We start from the raw sequence: 18,209 nt of genomic DNA, 5'->3' as shown, positions 1-18,209 counted from the left end.
AAGACACAACGGTTCTCGACTCCCCAGTCCCCACCCAAACTCAAAACAAACCTAAAAGAACTCACTGTTCAAAAAATACAAGTGAACATAAGCTTAACTCCTTGAACGCCATGATAGAAGAATCCTATGCCCCCCGCCCTCACCCCTCCTTTCTCTGTAAACATACCTTATGATTCCACTGAGCTTTATTCCAATGTCTTGTATTGTATTTGTATTGCATTGTATTGTATGGATTATATGTATTACTGATTCATTTTGTTTTACATTTTAAGCATAACCTTTGACTGTGCTACCTGTAGTGTACTGTTAATAACTGTGTCAATTAAGTATTCAGTCAATCAAAAACCCTCCCAACAGCAGGGTCTAAACGCCTCAATGGAATGGAGTTTTTTGAACCTCCAACCACTGCAGATGTACTGACTATATCGTGTTAACACATACTATACAGTACATACCATATAGACTAATATAACATGTTATTCATTCAAATAGGTTCCGGATTGCAGCTTTAACCCTAAAAACCCTGAGGTTATTTTGGACGTTTTTGCATACTTTTCATTTCCTAGTACAGCCTAATAGAGCCTATTAGAGTCTAGTAAGGCCTAAAACATTCTAGTCTAGCCTATTCCAGCTGGACCCAGCCCTGTATAGCCTATTACAGTCATTTAACTACCCCCACACCCTAGGCTATTTTCCCAGTGTGCTGGAATGTGCCGGACTGCTGGGCTCTGGTGGGCTATAATGGGCTCTGGTGGGCTGTGCTGGGCTCTGTTAGGTTGTACGGGGCAGTGCTATACTATAGCCTAGACATTTTCATGTAAAACTATTGCCGGTGGACACAAACCCATGTAAAACTATTGCCCGTGGACACAGTGGTTAATCTCAAGTGCAAAGGGGCTACAGGGCTGACAAGAGCCTAGTACAGCCTAATAGAGCCTATTAGAGTCTAGTAAGGCCTAGGCTAGAACATTCTGGTCTAGCCTATTCCAGCTGGACCCAGCCCTGTATAGCCTATTACAGTCATTTAACTACCCCCATACCCTAGGCTATTCTCCCAGTGGGCTGGACTTTGTGTGCTGGAATGTGCCGCACTGCTGGGCTCTGGTGGGCTGTGCTGGAGTCTGTTAGGTTGTACGGGGCAGTACTGTACTATAGCCTATTACAGTCATTTAATGTTATTAACCCATTAAGACCGGGAACGCGGCCAAATACATATCTAAAAATGTTTTCTAAATCTTAACAGTATATTGCTATATCAGTGGTGCTCCAACTTTTCCATGTCAAAAGATGTCAAAATGATATGTATTTGGCCGCGAACCCCCATTTCAAAATATGTTGTTCCAGGAAGGGACCCCCAGAAGCACAGATCGGAGTTAAAAATGTTTGCTTTAAAAAAAACACGATTTAAAAAAAAATGCAGATCTACAAGCTCATAGCGCGGCTTGTACATCTGCTATTTTTTTAATATCCAAAGAAATCTAAAATGACACAAGATGCTTTCCCAGTCTAAATGTGTTCAAAACCAAAAAGTCAATGGTCATAGATTATTTTTGTTTGACAAGACACCACCTCTGATGTATGTCTGTGTCAGCGCCTTCGCATTCACCACAGTTCAACGCTGATACATCCAGAATTCCAGCAGTGCTAAATGCACGCTGGCATCTAAGAGCGGGTGACAGCTGAACGCTACTCAACCGCCATGCGTGCAGTGGTGGAAGAAGTACTCACATATTTTACTTAAGTGAAAGTAGCAATATCACAATATAAAAATACTGTTAAGTGAAAGGCCCGTGTTCAAAATTTACTTGAGTAAAAGTACAAAAAGTATTGGCATCAAAATATACTTATATACAAGTATCAAAAGTAAAAGTACTAAAATGTTTGAAAATAGCAGATCTACAAGCTCGACGCGATGTGACCTTGTGGATCGGCTATTTTCAAATAGCCTAAAATAGGGCTGAAGTGGTTAATGTACAGTATGTTTTATAATATAATCATTTATATCTGCAAAGTAACTAGTGACTAAAGTTTTCTAATAATTGTAGTGGAGTAAAAGTACAATATTTGCCTCTGAGATGTAGTGGAGTAGAAGTTTAAAAAAAAATGAAAATAATCCAGTAAAGTAAAAAATACCAAAAAATTGTACTTAAATACAGTACTTGAGAATATGTACTTAGTTACTTTACACCACTGTGTGCGTGACATGAGGCAGTAATGACGCCAAAGCACTGGTGAACAGGCGAACTTATCCCTTTCACTGGCATCTGACATGAACCGCAAACACACACATTCCAACGGAACCAAAAAAAAAAAAAAAACCTTATAAAAAAGAATTGAAGCTTGCAATATTAGATGCAAACCAGATCAAACCCTAATAATACCACGCTGATATTTTGAATTGTGATGACACGCTGGAAAATTCCCCCCATTATACGCGCTGAAATCATTTCTGAGATATGATTTGTTATTGCTAGTCTGGTGGAGGAAGGGCCTTGTTTCTCAACAGTCCACTGAACGCAACGTGACGGTGATTAAGACGGATCGTTGAGCAAACTGAACTTGAGACATATGAAGGCCTCTCTGTACTGTATACACAGTAAAACAAAATCCTCAGTGTTAATTTATCCATTTGCAAGTCTGAAAGTGTACACATGAAACCAAATGGACCTACAACAAGGGTCCATTTGGTTTCATTTGTACAGAGTTAAACTATAGAGCTTTAATCTGTAACTTTGGTGTCCCCACCGGGATTCCAACATGGCTCTTCCCGCATGGGAGAGCAAACATGACGGAGTCCCCACTTGGCCATGGGAGAAATTGGGCTTATGAGCTTCAGGCCGTACTACTTGGTAATCTACTTGTGCCCTCAACTTCTGGTCCAGGGCCCAACCAGGGTTCCAAATGGACCCTTACAGGTCTGTAACTCTGAGAGTGTACAAAAGGAACCAAATGGACCTGGTTCCATTTGTACACTTTCAGAGTAACTAACACAGAATTCACAGTGTGGAGTTGGGGTCCCAGTATAGTTTAGCGACTAAACTACCACACTATTTTAACTTAGAAATATATAAATATATAATCATTCATTAAAATAAGTTCCGGATTGCAGCTTTTAACACCGAGGACTCTAACGTGTATAGGCAATACAGGTGCATAGGTCTAAATTTGGACTCATTAACACCATGCGTACGGGATCCTTTCACAACTCGCTGACACAATAATCAACGCAACACTGAACAGGCCGACGCACTAGCGGCGGTGTCGAGGCGTTGACACACAGTAGTGCAGACTACAGTACACCAGAGAGAACCTTGCGTTCCAAAGCGCTGGGGTGGATTCCTTCTGGAGCCGAGCCGTTTGGAATGGTTCAGCAGTGAGTGAGTGAAGCTAAAGGGGACGATGCCAGGCCTCAATCTGGCAGACCGGGCTTATACCTGTCAGGGACATTACCCAGAAGAACACAGGGGTGTTCTTACGGAGCGCTCGTAAAGACAAAAAGAAAAAAAAACAGCCAAAGCCAGGTCCTGTATAAAAAAAAAAGAAAAGAAAAAAAACCTAGGTCGGAAGAGTGGGGTGGGAGGAAATCAGAATCCCTCTCAGTCCTGGAAAAGTTTTGGAATGTGCTGAACGACACTTTCTCTGCGCTCCAGGGAAACGGGACCCCGACGGTGATCTATTCGCTAACGTTTTCCAGGCAGGTATACCAGGTGATCTCTGGAGACTATCGGAGAGCCTGCATGCGCGTTAATAGAAGGATAAATAAAAAACAGCATTCCCAAAAGACTTGCACCGGAGAATGTTATTTGCTGTTAAGGATAATGACGCCGGCGGTAATGATGACAATGAATAGTCGAGTTTTTATGCCCCTCGCAAGTGTGTGGAGTGATTTCCGGAATGCAGTTTACACCACGCACTGTGGACCATCAACCTCCTGGACGCGTTTGCACATACACAGTTCACACGCTTTCGCTCGCAGCCGGAGTTTAACGTCTCTCTCACAACAATTCACAGCGAGTGGACATTCATTCCTGACACCAGACTGTGCACCGTGTTTTCTGCTTAAGAATGTTCACGTGCGAGAAACTAAGGATACAACGGGGAATAATATAAAAAACACGGCCATTATTACAGGTTGCATGCAACAACGGCGCTCCCAGAGGGAAATAAGAAAATGCAATAAGAATGCTTCTACATTGAGTCCATATGCTGTGGCTCACGCTAGGCGTAGCAATGAAAGCGATGCTCAGATTTGTGGTGCTGTGTTCGACGGAGAGGTGACTTACTGACTCTGGTTCTGGCCTCGTTCACTTGCTCCCCCAGCGCTTTGGCCTCAGAAAACCTGCGCACAGTGGTGGAAAAAGTACTCAAATTCTTTACTTACGTAAAAGTACCAATACTGCAATAAAGAAATACTCTGTTACAGGTACTGTAAAAGTCCAGAATTATAAATGGACTTGAGTGAAAGTACAAAAGCATTGGCATCAAAATGTACTTAAAGTACCAAAAGTAAAAGTACTAAAATGTTTGAAAATAGCAGATCTGTTTCACATATTACTGAATTGAGTCAGAGCTCAATCAATTCAATTGGAAAGTACAGATGTGCCATTTCAAAAATTCAAATGTCCTGCCATCGGCAAGACAGTACATTTTCAGGGGATTCCCAGGGCAATAAGAGGGACAAAGAAGGGCATTTAAAATGCTGAATTATTTTGATGATCACTGCTTTTATGATGCTAATTAATTTGAGCAACTGGTCAAGGACCTCTTCAAATCACCTTTCGCCTCATAATGAGTCTGACACCTTCTTCAACACACATTCTTTTGTTCTCATGTATATGGATGTCTGTTGAAGGGAAAAACGGGGGTGTGTAGTGACAACTTCTTTTCAGGGGCAAAACAGTGCATTTTTAAGGGCAGAACAGGGAGGAAAAAAATGCATTTTCAGGGCACTTTCAGGGAAAGAACAGTAACGTGTGAAGTTTTGAAGTGGCACATCTGTATGCATTGCATTTTTGCCTGAAAACACAAAAGTTGTCATCGGTTTTCAGATTCAGACAGATCAATCCCTCTTTATGGAACCTATGGTTCGGGGACCCCCAGGGGTCCTTGAGGTGGTTACGGAGCGTCCCCAGCAAAAGCAGTTAATATAGCATCACAATCATGTTAACCACTTTATCCATTTATATGTTGTCTATTCAAAAAGAGTAGATCTACAAGCTTGTACATCTGCTATTTAGATTTGTTTTTAATAATCTTGAAAGTATTGGAACATTTTTTTTTTAACAAATCTTCTCTTCAAGGGGGCCACTGGCACAAAACATTTTCAGATGGGGGTCCGTGGCCAAATACATAATCAATTTGGGGGCCCTTATGAAAAAGTTTGAGAACCACTGCTATACACAACTCTCACGTGACACAACTCTCAGAAATAGCTTAAATGGCATATCTGCAAACCGAACTTATCGAAAGGTGATTTTGACTATTTGTCGTACAACAACGTATATAGGGCTTAAGTGGCTAATGAAAATGTAATATCCCTCTGGCCAAAATAAATATCTGCATGGCTTGGCTGCAACGACTTCACACCTGGAATGACAATTCCCACCCAAGTAGCGCCTCTGTGAAGGACTGGCAAATCAAGTCATGTTATTTTACCTTCTCATTTCATGACTATATATTTTTAATTTCAATGGTAAGGAACATATTGCTGCAATAAAAGTGCAGTTTCTGACCCATAAACTGTTTTAACAGGTGCAACGATGGCAAGAATCCCATTTATCCCATGTCCATAACAAAGAAGAACAAAAACATGAGAAAAATAATAATTTGAATGCCAGCACGAGAATGCTTGTTTTAGGTAGCTCTCACTCACACACACACAGACACACAGACACACACACACAGACACACACACACACACACACACACACACACACACACACACACACACACACACACACACACACACACACACACACACACACACACACACACACACACACACACACACACACACACACACACACACACACACACACACACACACACACACACACACACATCCCCATAATAAGGATCCCTATTATGGGGATAACAACACAGCCCGAGCTTGTAGATCCCCTATTTTCGGCAACGATATTTGGTGTAGGGCGCAAACAGAAGTTAATGAAGTGCCCAATAACATCTCCTCTTTGCCGCTGACCTTTGTTTGAGCACAGCTTTGTTGTCTTCAATGGTCAGATTGTCCTCCTGGTCCCGTCTGAAGATGTCAAAGGCCTCTTGCTTGCCCATGGACAGCTCTGGAGCTGACAGGAAAATAACAGTGATATCATCACATGATATCCTCAGGGTTATAGCTACAATCCAGAACTTATTTTAATGAATAAAACACAGTTTTAACCAACCTGCGTGGTAGAGTATGATGATAGAAAATAACTAGCACAATTGCATTTATACCCTGGTGTCGGGTAGGCACCCACAGGTTGACAAGTAACACTGCCTCAAGCTCATAAGCGCAAAAGCAACTGTATCCAAGCGGGAATTCCGTCTTGGATGAGCAGTGGATGTTTGGTCCTGCGTGGTTTCGAATATCGGTTATGGAAATAGAACTTACGGATTGTAGCTTTAATTTGTCCATTTTTAACATGGAGTATTTTACTATTTTATTTTGCTAAAAGAGCTTTGCATAGACACACATAAACATGTCCTATCAAGAGGCCAAATACTACCAAATGCACACTAATAACAGGTATAATAATTATTACAATGCTGAGGTCACAAATCAAATCTAACCCACTAACTGCTATAGACAAGATTACATGATCGTAATGCTGATACAAAATATTTGATTGGCTTTTGATAATGTTCCCATCATGGGAATATAGCCTGATTTGTACTGTAGTTGCATGCTGGTGTCGCGCACCGAAAATAGCAGATCTACAAGTACACAACATGTTGCGCTGCGACGCACCGTAAGCGTATAGATCTGCAATTTTCCGTGCGCGACACCTGCACGCAGCTAAGTATAAGTCAGACGTAATGTCGACGCCAGGTCTTACTGTGCAGATTTGTACAGTTGCTAAGAGAACTGTTGCATTTTCCCACAACCCAGGCGCTAACCTCCAATCTGGCAGCCAGATGCGTGCTAAAGAGGCCCAAAGATACAGTTGACCTCCCACCTATCACTAATTACACAACTTAAGGACCATTACCCGGTCGTTCACAGTTTAGGGAGGACATAAACAGAAATCATAAACAACCGTTTTTGAACAGGTCAGCATTACCAAGTTGGCAACTTTCCACTAGTAAGCAAACTGGATGCTACAGGTGTGTCTTCAATAGCAAGTAGCTTGTTGGTGGTTCAGTTGTTTACGGTCAAAACGCGCTTCGTAGAGTATTATTTTTATTGCGGCTAGATGCATTTTCTTCAGACTCAATCTTCTAATGAAATGATATGCACCACAGCTATGGCTAAGTCAGCACAAAGTGCTTGGGTTTGTTTGTCTGTGAAGCTCTGATGCATTTGGAAATACTAAATATAAAAACCACAAAATGAGGTGGAAATAGCAGCACTCCAAATAGTAAAAATGCAAGACAGTTGGCTCACATGCACACTTTATATTGATGCTACATCAAGAATTTGGAAATGCATTTGATGGCATTTGGAAATGATCTTTCTCATTGTTGCCAAAAGAGAGGAGAATCATTATCATTTGATTGGATGATGACATCTACATCTTACTGTAAATGTCACTTTTTTGTTCCCACCGGGTCTTGTCGGCGATTGCTGCTCCTAGGCCTTGGAACATTTGGCCTGTTTCCTCTGGTTGAGATGTTATATTAACACACATAAGGAGCCTTGTTTATGTGCCAGACGGACTTGTAGCTCCTTCTTCATAGTCCTTGTCTCAGCACCATATCGTCTCCGTCGGGTGGAAACCTCATACTGTATGTCCAAAACTGTTACTTGACAGGATCCAAATAAAAATAATAGCAAACGTGGCAGATCTACAAGCTCAAAACGTGTCGCGGTGGATCGGCTGCTTTTGATACTTTTGTGTGAAGCTGTAGTATAATGATCAAGTAGTACATTCATTTACGAAAAAACACAAAAAGTTAAAATATGGAGACAGGAGGTTTCTGCCCGACAGCGACGATATAACGGGATGCTTTCGACACAGGCCCTGAAGGCCCTGGTAGCAGCTGAGATACCAGACTGTCAGATTCCGAGGAGTTTGTTACAGGTATTCCATGCTTGTGCCTCTCTAATCCTTGCTATACAGAGTGTTTGTTCAGTAACAGCGGTCTCCCTGTCTCGCCAGCTCTTTAATGAACAGAAAATTCAGGTGGCCAATCTGCAGCCAATCAGGAGAAAGTGCCCATTTATCAGCTCCAATTTTGTCTGCTCATTTCTTTGTGTCATCACTTCCAATTTCCCTTGTTTATCCTTTATCCTGTGTGAGTTCTCTCTCCTGATTGGATACAATTGCTATCCCGCCCTGAAAATGCATTTTCTGTTTAATCAAGAGCTGAGGGACGGGGAGACCCCTGCTGTTACTGAACAAACACTCTATACAAATGATTACTATCAGAATATTAAGCAATTTAACACTTATTTTAACAAAATAAATTACTTACACTACCTTTACACTACTTGCACTATCCCAATTTGGAGATTAAATGTGAAAGCTAGGGGGTGGCAATTGCCAGGATCCCTGGAACCCCAAAATGACCCCCTGCCGTGAGGTCAGTGCCTCCCTCAGTCCACAGTACGCTGAAGGACAGTGACATACACAAGAGACAAGGACATTCCCTGCTGCCCGAGAGCACTTAAAAATCTGATGCGTTTGCTCTGTGTAATGACAGTCAAGTATTTATTTCCAAAAAGGAAACCAAAATTATACCTAGGACTTTGGAATCACGTTGACAGGCAATTCTTCAAACGTGCAACGATGTAGAATTTGTGAGAAATAATCGATGTTGTCAAGCTACCAGGTTCTCTCTCGCTCATCAATCTAGTTCCCAAAAAAAGACAAAAAAACTAAAAAGTATGTCACCTCAAATTGCACATTAAATGGTTTTGTGGGGTTTGCACTGATGCGTGCGATGTTCGCTTGTGCATTTTATCATGTCCCTGCATTTAAAATCAGGTACCGCAAATGCAGCTGCTGATCTAATCAACACTTGATTAAAGAAAATAAGAAGAAACAAAAGGAGGTACAGAAGTAAAACAAGTCAACATATATGTAACACAGAGAGGAAAACAAACTATTGTGTCCTATGTCCGCCGGTCATTTCCACATCCTAATCAGCATTCCAATGCACTGGTTCTCAATGTCGGGTCCGGGGACCACCAGGGGGTCCACATGGACCCTTACAGATTCTGTAACTCTACAAATGGACACTTATGAGTCCATTTGGTTCCATTTGTCCACTCTCAGAATTAAATTAACACTGGGGGTGTACATTGGAGATTTACATTGTAGATTGGGGTACCCAATAAAAAAATGGTGGCATTTGTATCCTCTCAGAGTAGCAGGCGCTTAATGGTCGCACCATTTTGGACCCATGGCGGGCCCCGGATCAATTATTTCCCAGCTGAAAACACCAAGGCACTTGCCTAAAAAACGCCTCCAAACCCGCCATGAATGTGCGAGCACAAATAAATGCGGCGCTCCCATTGAAAACCATTCAAAGCCTACTCAGTAGAAAAGGCCTCAGTTGACACAACCGCTTACACTTTAGTCACTTCCATTATACGTGGGAGCAAGGGGGTGGAGCGTCTGCTTGCAGCGTTTTGATGCGTCGCATTCAATGCATCATCATTCAATAGGAAAGAAGCGCTGTGGCTGATTCTACTTGCCAGCCATTTTGCTGGTAGTTTCCTTTCAGTGAGCCAAGAAAACCGGCACTACCGAGTACCACCCACAACCCTGCATGGCGACATGGCAAATTGACGCATTTGACGCCTCGGCATGCATTGGCTTCTGACGCCTTGGCGTCACGTGTATCGGAAGAGACGTGATCGTCTGTGCTTTTTCTAGGACCAGTAGGAACAGTGACAAGGGACTAGAGTACATTGGGAATTGAGAAATAGGACAGCAACAAAAAAACTGAAAAATCCAAATAAATTAACTAAATATAAAATACACTAATGTGACTCAACAGCATCATTCTGCAGCGTGCACTCTGAATGACATGGAAAATCCATTACTTCCCAATGATTTCTTCGGGAAAGTTAGATTTTCGGTGACTTGCTAAGAACTCGTAAAGATTCATGAACCCGTGTGACAACGCTGATCCTAATCGAAGAAATATGCAAGAGGAGTAAGTCATGTGAGAGATTAATTGTAGGACATTCAGGAATTTTGTTGTCTTTATTTTTGGAAAGCGCTGATTGGAACCAGGAGGCATCTCACAGACAGATCATGCAACAGCCAACCTCAACAAATCTGTCTGAGGGCTACTTGAGGGAAATGCAGTCCATTTGCCTCTCGTAAAAAGCAACATTCCAGGAATATCTGCCTAAAAGAGATATGACATCATACTATGTTGCCCCAACAAAATTTGTGGGGTAATGAGATCACATATGGCTTTGTCCAACTTTCCTAATTCTTCTTTTCCGTGCTTCAAGTGCTGACAAACCACTGAACATTTACAGAGAAGGAATGTGTTGTGACTATTGTTGCTGTTTCAACACATTTTTAGACATGCAATACCAAAGGGCTGAAGTACAGTATGATTATAGTGTTACACCTATTTATTATAAGAAGTCTTTGCATACGCACTGAACATCAACATATTCTGATTAATCTCATTCTGACACAACAGGCAAGTCAACATCCTCTGCCGTTTTCTTGCCCATGAACAAATGCCTGTAACTGGATACATACACCAGTAACAGTACATACTTTTTGACTACAAGAAACCTAAAAAAGTCCTGTTTGTACACTGTAACTAAAAAAGAAAAATCTTTCAGGCCAAGTACCGGTATGTAATTAATCCTGTAATTGGGGTGTCCATTTTGCTAATTGTAATTTACAACAATTAAAAATGAAACAAACAAAAATAAACTACGGATTTAAACAGCACAGGCGCGGACTCCCGATCATATCAAAAGTGCTGTCCCCAAAGCGCCGACATCTAATCTGATACCAGTCTCTGACCCCACAGGTATCCATATGGACTTCAGCTTGGATCACAGAACCCAGCAGTGCCCGGGGCCTGCTAGAATCATCATCCTTCCATTACATACGAACAGGATTTAACGTAAAGATCCAACACTCCACGTTAGTTCTCAAATCTTCCGACAGCGGAGAGACCACTAGTCACTAGAAGCTTGAAATACGGCAGGAACACCATGCCTTGTCCATCAGTTATCTCCATGCATTATAAACTACTGGGGCCATGCAGGAAGAAGATAGAGTTGTACCTTTGGAAAAAAGGACAATAAATTAAGCTGGGGGGAGAATGCACAGCGGACCCACTGCATGTCAACTTGGAACAGGTTTGAGGGCTCTAGGTCTGTGAGCACGGAACTGCAATTCCACGAGGAAATCAAAGTCTTCCCACAAAACGCACCAGAACTTTGCTCCAGCATGCACCGCGGTCATTAAATATACACAGAAAGACTTATCAAGCTTAACTTCCTGGATCTGTTCTGTAGTGGCGAACCAAAAATAAGTCCCAGCGCAGAAGAATGCATTACGGAAAGAATAACGTCCACTATATACCGTTCTTTTTTTAAACTGGAACACAGGTTCAGCTCGAATGGTTTCCATGGAAAGGTCATCGTCGTTACATTTATAGTTAATCTCCAGAAGACCAGAGAGCAGCAATTATCCTCACTGTAATCATGGGGAGCCTGTTGGCTAGAAGACCAGAGTCCTCTGATTAAAATGAGAATTAAAACATACGTAAACATCCAGTGACCCACTGGGCACAGGGACAGAAAACAGTACATGTACATTTGCTTTGAATTAGGGCCCAGTTCAGAACAATGATCAAGTCCCCATATACGTTGGTCGCCAACGTGCAGAGGGTTCATGGGATATGAGCACTTTAGCACTGTGACTATTATATCGAAATATTGATATTTTTCAAGTAAAGACAATATTCCATTAGTCATTTGATTGTAATAGGCTTCAGATAGCTTACAGGCACATTAATGTCAATAAGAGAAGGCCAACGCACTTCAGCCAAGTTGTGAGTAGAAGGGCTCGTTGCTCAGCGGTAGGACAATAATATGAAAATAAAGTTAACTGGGTACTTCAAAATAGACTACCCAAATCAATTACTGGAGCACTCAACTTGGTCTGCATGATTATTTTTGCAGGGGTGGCTGACGTTTTGACCAGCATCTTCCTCAGAGTCAAACAGTGTTTTATATTTGGGTAGTTTTGAAGTGCCCAGGTAACTTTCTTTTCGCATCAATGTCAATGTTAGCAGAAGCAGTGAAGTGTGAGGCAGTGTCTTTCTCTATGACCTTCTCTGCAGCTGCTCTTCAGTATGCCTTCTTTAAAGCTTTCCGTTGCAAAAGTACAGTGCATCTCGGGACTCCATCTACTGCACTGACTCTCAACCTTTTTCATTTCAAGGACCCCCAGTTTTGATATGCATTAGACGATACAATATTTTATCACTGGGACCCCAATCCACACAGTAAAAATCCTCAGCGTTTATTGTAACCCTGAGTTACCAAAAGGACACACTCTCAAGAGTAATAGACCCCTAAGGGTCCATTTGGACTGGTGGTCCCTGAACCCGACGGTGAAAAACAATTATCTACTGTATTTTCTCCCTCGGTTAACAGATGCTCTTGGAAGTGTGTTTCACCCACAGCTTTGCTTGTTGTAACGCAATGCACAAAGGGAGTGAAGCTTCTCATGGAGTGTGAGAAAGGTGGATGAACATTCCAGAGAGGACATGTAACCAGCAACAAGTGACTTTGGGAGTTCATAAAACGGCCCCCACTCACACAAAGCATGGGAGCGACAGCACACTTTCCCTCCCCCCTGCAGAAATTATATGTTGACTAATGAACCAGCATTGTTTGTGTGAACTGTAAACATAGCCTTTTGTTATGTTGTCATTTATAAGTCATGGTTTAACTGTGAAATCATATGTTTTCAACTATCAGCTTTTAAGTATATTCCAGTCAGATAACTCACTAACAGATTGAGAACATTAATGGCTTGAAGTTAAACGTGTTATTTATTAAATGCAAATACAAGAGTGAATATTATATTTGATCTTGAAATTTAGGTTCTGCTACACATTAGTCCCTGCTCAGCACATTAGCAGACAACCATTTACTGTAAGAGCATGGAGATATAATACATCTATAACGACCCCCTCCAGGGTAAAACGGAACCCTTAGAGAAAGCAGAGCCTACTGGTGGTGCTGGGGTGGTGGTGGGAGCAAACTGCGTAAGCGCATACAACATTCAGTGGCATTGACAGCAAGAGGAAGTACAATGGCGAGCTTAAATAGACCGCCAATTGGTCAGCTGATTGACACATCACATACTGCATGCCCACATAGTGGTGCGCATGCATGTAAACCTCTCGAGTGTATCTGCCTGAACTAGCTTGCAGGCTACACATCATTTACAGTATATTACTTCATCTGTATAGTGTGGGGTGAAGTGAAAATGTAATGATTGACTACTACGTTCCAGTCATAAAACTAGACAATACTGAATGATGTTGAGTGATAACAACCTATTCCTGGAATTGCATGAAACTCCTCGAGGAAGCCCCATTCGTTGTTTAGCGCGTTTAATAAACCAAAGCACCAAAGTAAAGCTCTATGATGATTAAGATGAAGAGCTGTGTTATTTTCACTATTTTTGAAATATGGCTTGAGTGGTAAATTCATAATGTACTTTTCCCCTTCCAGTAACCGGTGAGTATATCTGCTCGTACTAGTCAAAAATATGAAAACGTTTGCAGTATTGAATCAAAGCAACGAGTGAACCAGGTGCGAGAGGCCAGCGTAACAGTCCAGTGTAAACATAAAAAGCCTAGACACTGACAAAAAAATATAGGGGCTTTTTGGATGAAAAAATACATTATTTATTTACGTAGTGAAAAAATTGTGTCACAGTGACAAAGCGAGCCAAAAATAAATAAATGTGCGGTAATTTTGGCAGCATTACTTCCATGTTTCCATGTTGGCTTTAATAGGCAACTAGCCACCATTAGTGGTAGCCAATGGAAATGACAAAATGAGGCTGATTGAAGACACAGAGTGCAATCAATCAACCCATTAGACATGCTGTGGCCAAGAGGCCTACATGGAAATACATATGCAACCCATACAGAAATACACGTAGCTGACCATACATTTGGAATAAATCCAACATCGTCATATGATCTACCAAGAACAAAGTGGGTCCGCTTGTAGAAGAACATTATGCACAAGTCACCAACAGCAGTGACTCTCGCTTTAATTTCAAGGACCCCCAGGTTGATATCGTTGCTGTCGAGCAGAAACCTCTTATCTCCATATTCTTTTTGTGTTTTTTCATAAATGAATGCCATACTTGATCACACTACAGCGTCACACAAAAGCAGCAAAAGTAGCAGACCCACAAGCTCAAAACGCAGTGCGAAACGACGCGTTTTGAGCTCGGATCTGCTAGTTTTGCTACTTTTCAATTTGAGTCCTGAAAAGTAACAGTTTTGGACATAATGAGGTTTCCACCCGACAGAGACGCATGAGGCCGTGGACCCCCATGAGATTTTTAACACCGGGACCCCAATCACTGTAAAAATCTCAATGTTAATTTAACTCTGAGACTCTGAGAGTACAAAAGACCCCTTGGTGTCCATTTGGTTCCATTTGTATACTCTCATACTCTCGGAGTTACAGACCCATAAGGGTCCATTTGGTTCCTTACTACCAGTCGTTTAGCCTGAGACCCCCTGGAAACACCCCCATGGACCACAGGGGTCCGCGGGCCCCACATTGCCTTACAAGAATTAACTCCATGAATACATACTGTATGTTTACGCCTACTCATGTCTGAAGCCTATAAAAAACAGGATTGTCAGTCCACAGCATGTTGCCAATATCACATTCAAGGGCCTTTTTTAACCCCTTCCACCAGGTACACAGTTTTCCATTCACAAACAGTAGGCCACAACGCGCAAATATCTATCACTCAACGTAGTACAAGGGAGCAGCTCTGAAAATGTCATTTGAAGGGGGAGTTGTTGCCTTACGTGCGCCCTGGCCAAAAGCAACCTTGTGCACTTTTCTTTTGGGTTCCTCAAACACTCGAGCAGCAAGTTACACTGAAGCCAGGAAGAGTCTGCAGCGGTTACAATGACTCATTTTAATATGTGTTGGACAGGATTGATATGCGTCCCCTCCTTTGATTACAAACCATTTGGAGTATTATCATAAGGTTTTCAATTTTTGTACATTACAGGGTCCAAGAAGCTACGCGGGCGCATGAATTTCAAGTGAAAAATTGCGCTTGTCTGCAGACCAGCTTGTTTAGTTTATGGTCATTTTCATACAGGCTTTATATGTTTTGATGATGGGGCAAGTCCAGTTGCTCATGGCTGCCTACTGTAAACATGCGGTAACCATAGAACACACAGAGGAGCTAGCTTTTAAAGATCATATATTGCAGTCCTGACATAAACCCAGTGAGGATGTAAGCATTGCCAACGTTTTGGCTACAACACTACAGTATATAGCATTCATAATTTAAAACCCATTGCCTTTTTTTTCATGCTAAATCCTTTTTTTGGGGGGGAAAACTCCTAAATGAGCCTTTACCTGCCAGGAAGGCATCTGTGTATACATGCAACAAGCCAACTGTATCAAATAGTCCTCAATCCTCCCCATCCATCTGGCGTTCGGTTGAACTCAACTCGAGGAACAATGTAGTTCTCTCAAATGCTGTGGCGTGTGCGCTCGCAGTGCAGGGGATGCAGAAAAAGGTCAACCAGATGGAGATAGATTCCAAAGGGGTCATGGTGTCAAACGAACTAGAGAGAGAAGTAATGAACGAGGGGCGCGTGGGGAAAGGCAAGCAGCGATCTCTCTCTCTCGAACTTGTTCCACATTAGATCACATGCCATTCCGAGAGGACTGATGTGGAAGACGTGTCATTTATCAATGTTTATTATATAAACCGTTGCTTCACACACCATCCATCACGGCACCGCTCACTGTCCCTGTTGCGAGTGATAGATTCCATCCCTAATTTGGTCTGGTCTAAGTCCAAGCATGTGTTTGTTTTTTAACCCATTAAGACCGGGAACGCATCTGTGTAACCACTTTAACCATTATTTTATACTTTGGCTATCCGAGTGCCGCACTATGAGCTTGTAGATCTGCCATTTTTGAAAAATCTTGAACATTTGTGCAAATCTTTGAATATATATATTTCTAAAGTACATTTTTAATCAAATCTTTGCTTCTGGGGGTCCCTGGAACAAAACATTTTCATGTCAAGGACCCCCAAAATGATTTGTATTTGGCCACGGACCACTATCTCAAAATATGTTATGAGCAAAGATTTGAGTTAAAAAACCTCACTTTAAAAATATATATCATTTTCACGAATTGTCACGATTTTTCAAAAATATCAGATCTACAGTACAAGCTCATAGCATGGCACTCTGTGCCGCACTATGAGCTTGTATAGCTGATATTTTCGAATAGCCCAAATAAATCTTAAAAGACACAAATGATGCTTTCCCGGTCTTAAAGGGTTAATAGGCTCTTCTTTCAGAGACCCCTGTTTGCAATTACCCCCGTGCGTGGCCTTTTTCACCGCACCGGGCATCATTAGCCAAAAATGTCGAAGAGAGGATGAGGGAGTTGTGGTTTTTACTGAAGACAGGAGCGCGAGCTTGGGTTTTTGATGAGTCGCTGGCTCCTGCCCCTTTTTACCCGACGGCTATGATCGCGCTCATTACGGGGACTCAGGTTTATCATCGCACTTAAGTCTCCACTTAACCAAAAAACACAGAGGAAGCCAAAGAAATGCTTTGCCGCCGGCCAGGGAGGATGTCTCTCCAAGAGAGTCGTGATGGACTTGACTTTTCATCCACTTCTAATTCTCTGCGTCTCCATCCTTTTGGCCTTTAAACCCTATATACTTGGTTGACTGGTTTTCCTCAGGGCTCTAGTCTATCTATGCTAGTGTCTTTTCTGTTTTCACTCTACATTAAATATAAATAGCCTATCTACAAGCTCACAACGTGTCGCATTGCCTGTCGATCTGCTATTTTCGACGAAGGTTCTCCCCAGAATACGGATGTGGGGTTTAAGTGTACCCAGTTTGCTTTACTTCAGTCGCTATTGAATCTAAAATGACACGGATGAGTGACAGTGTACAGAAATGTAACAGTGTTAAGTCTCTTTATTACACGGCTTGGTTGAATGCTCGATTCTGGTCAATCACAGCATTCTGCGGTCTCTTATTTCTCAATAGCAGACCACTGCTATTGGATAACAATTGGATTGTTCGCAAACAGCTCATTAGCGACACCTGTGGCAGCTGTAGAATGTAATGGACTATTTTCTATAGCAGAAACATAATTTTTAAAACTTAATTAAAAAAAAAAGTGTGGTTATACTTCAGTCAAGTTATTATCATCATCATTCTTTCAGCCATACACGGCTGTGTGCTTTGCATTGAGGTCCTGCATCACCCTGTCAGGGTTTATCTCCTCGCTTTTATTGATCTCTCATGTGCTACATACAGTATAGATCACAGGGACTTCATTATGACTCACCTTCTAAGACAGTGCCGTGTCAACAACGACACAGAGAAACGGTGGTATGATGATCAATTGGAACACTGTGGGACGTGTGGGAATGATCGGCAGTAACCTTTCCTTAAAGTCTGTGCTTCCTGTTCTCAGAGAGAATCTCAAAGTCACAAATCTCAAACTCCTGAGGCAATCCAGTGAGTAATCTTCAAGATTTGTTGTTTTGGGATCAAAGTTGCGGACGGACCATACTTAGAGCCCTGTTGCTAGCTAGTTTTCTCAAATCTTGGACCCTAAAGCACATCTGAAAAGTAACTCTAAAGTTTGCATTGCAATAGCCTTGGCCCTTGGCCTTTAGCTCATGTTCCACTAACTATTATGGGCTTTGAAGTCCTCAGCTCCTAATCAGCAACAAATTACAGGTTTAATATACTGCCTGGTGTTACTGTGCTGACGCGAGTATATGAAGC

At 41.9% G+C, this 18,209-nt stretch overlaps 1 protein-coding gene across 1 annotated transcript in view; it reads right to left on the bottom strand.

Annotated features, from left to right (window-relative positions):
• The window catches only part of kif6 (kinesin family member 6), a 111,565-nt gene that overhangs the window by 36,700 nt on the left and 56,656 nt on the right, over positions 1-18,209 (bottom strand). The window contains exons 14-15 of the mRNA XM_084045761.1: positions 6,203-6,305; positions 4,284-4,339 (exon numbers count right to left, since the gene is read on the bottom strand). Of these exons, the coding sequence (XP_083901887.1) occupies positions 4,284-4,339; positions 6,203-6,305 (159 nt within the window). The remainder of the gene's footprint in view (positions 1-4,283; positions 4,340-6,202; positions 6,306-18,209) is intronic.

Source organism: Gymnoscopelus microlampas (genome assembly GCF_963454915.1).
Source record: "Gymnoscopelus microlampas genome assembly, chromosome: 20".
NCBI lineage: Eukaryota > Metazoa > Chordata > Actinopteri > Myctophiformes > Myctophidae > Gymnoscopelus > Gymnoscopelus microlampas.
The sequence above is the reverse complement of the archived record's forward strand: the minus strand, read 5'-3'. Positions and strand labels throughout refer to the sequence as shown.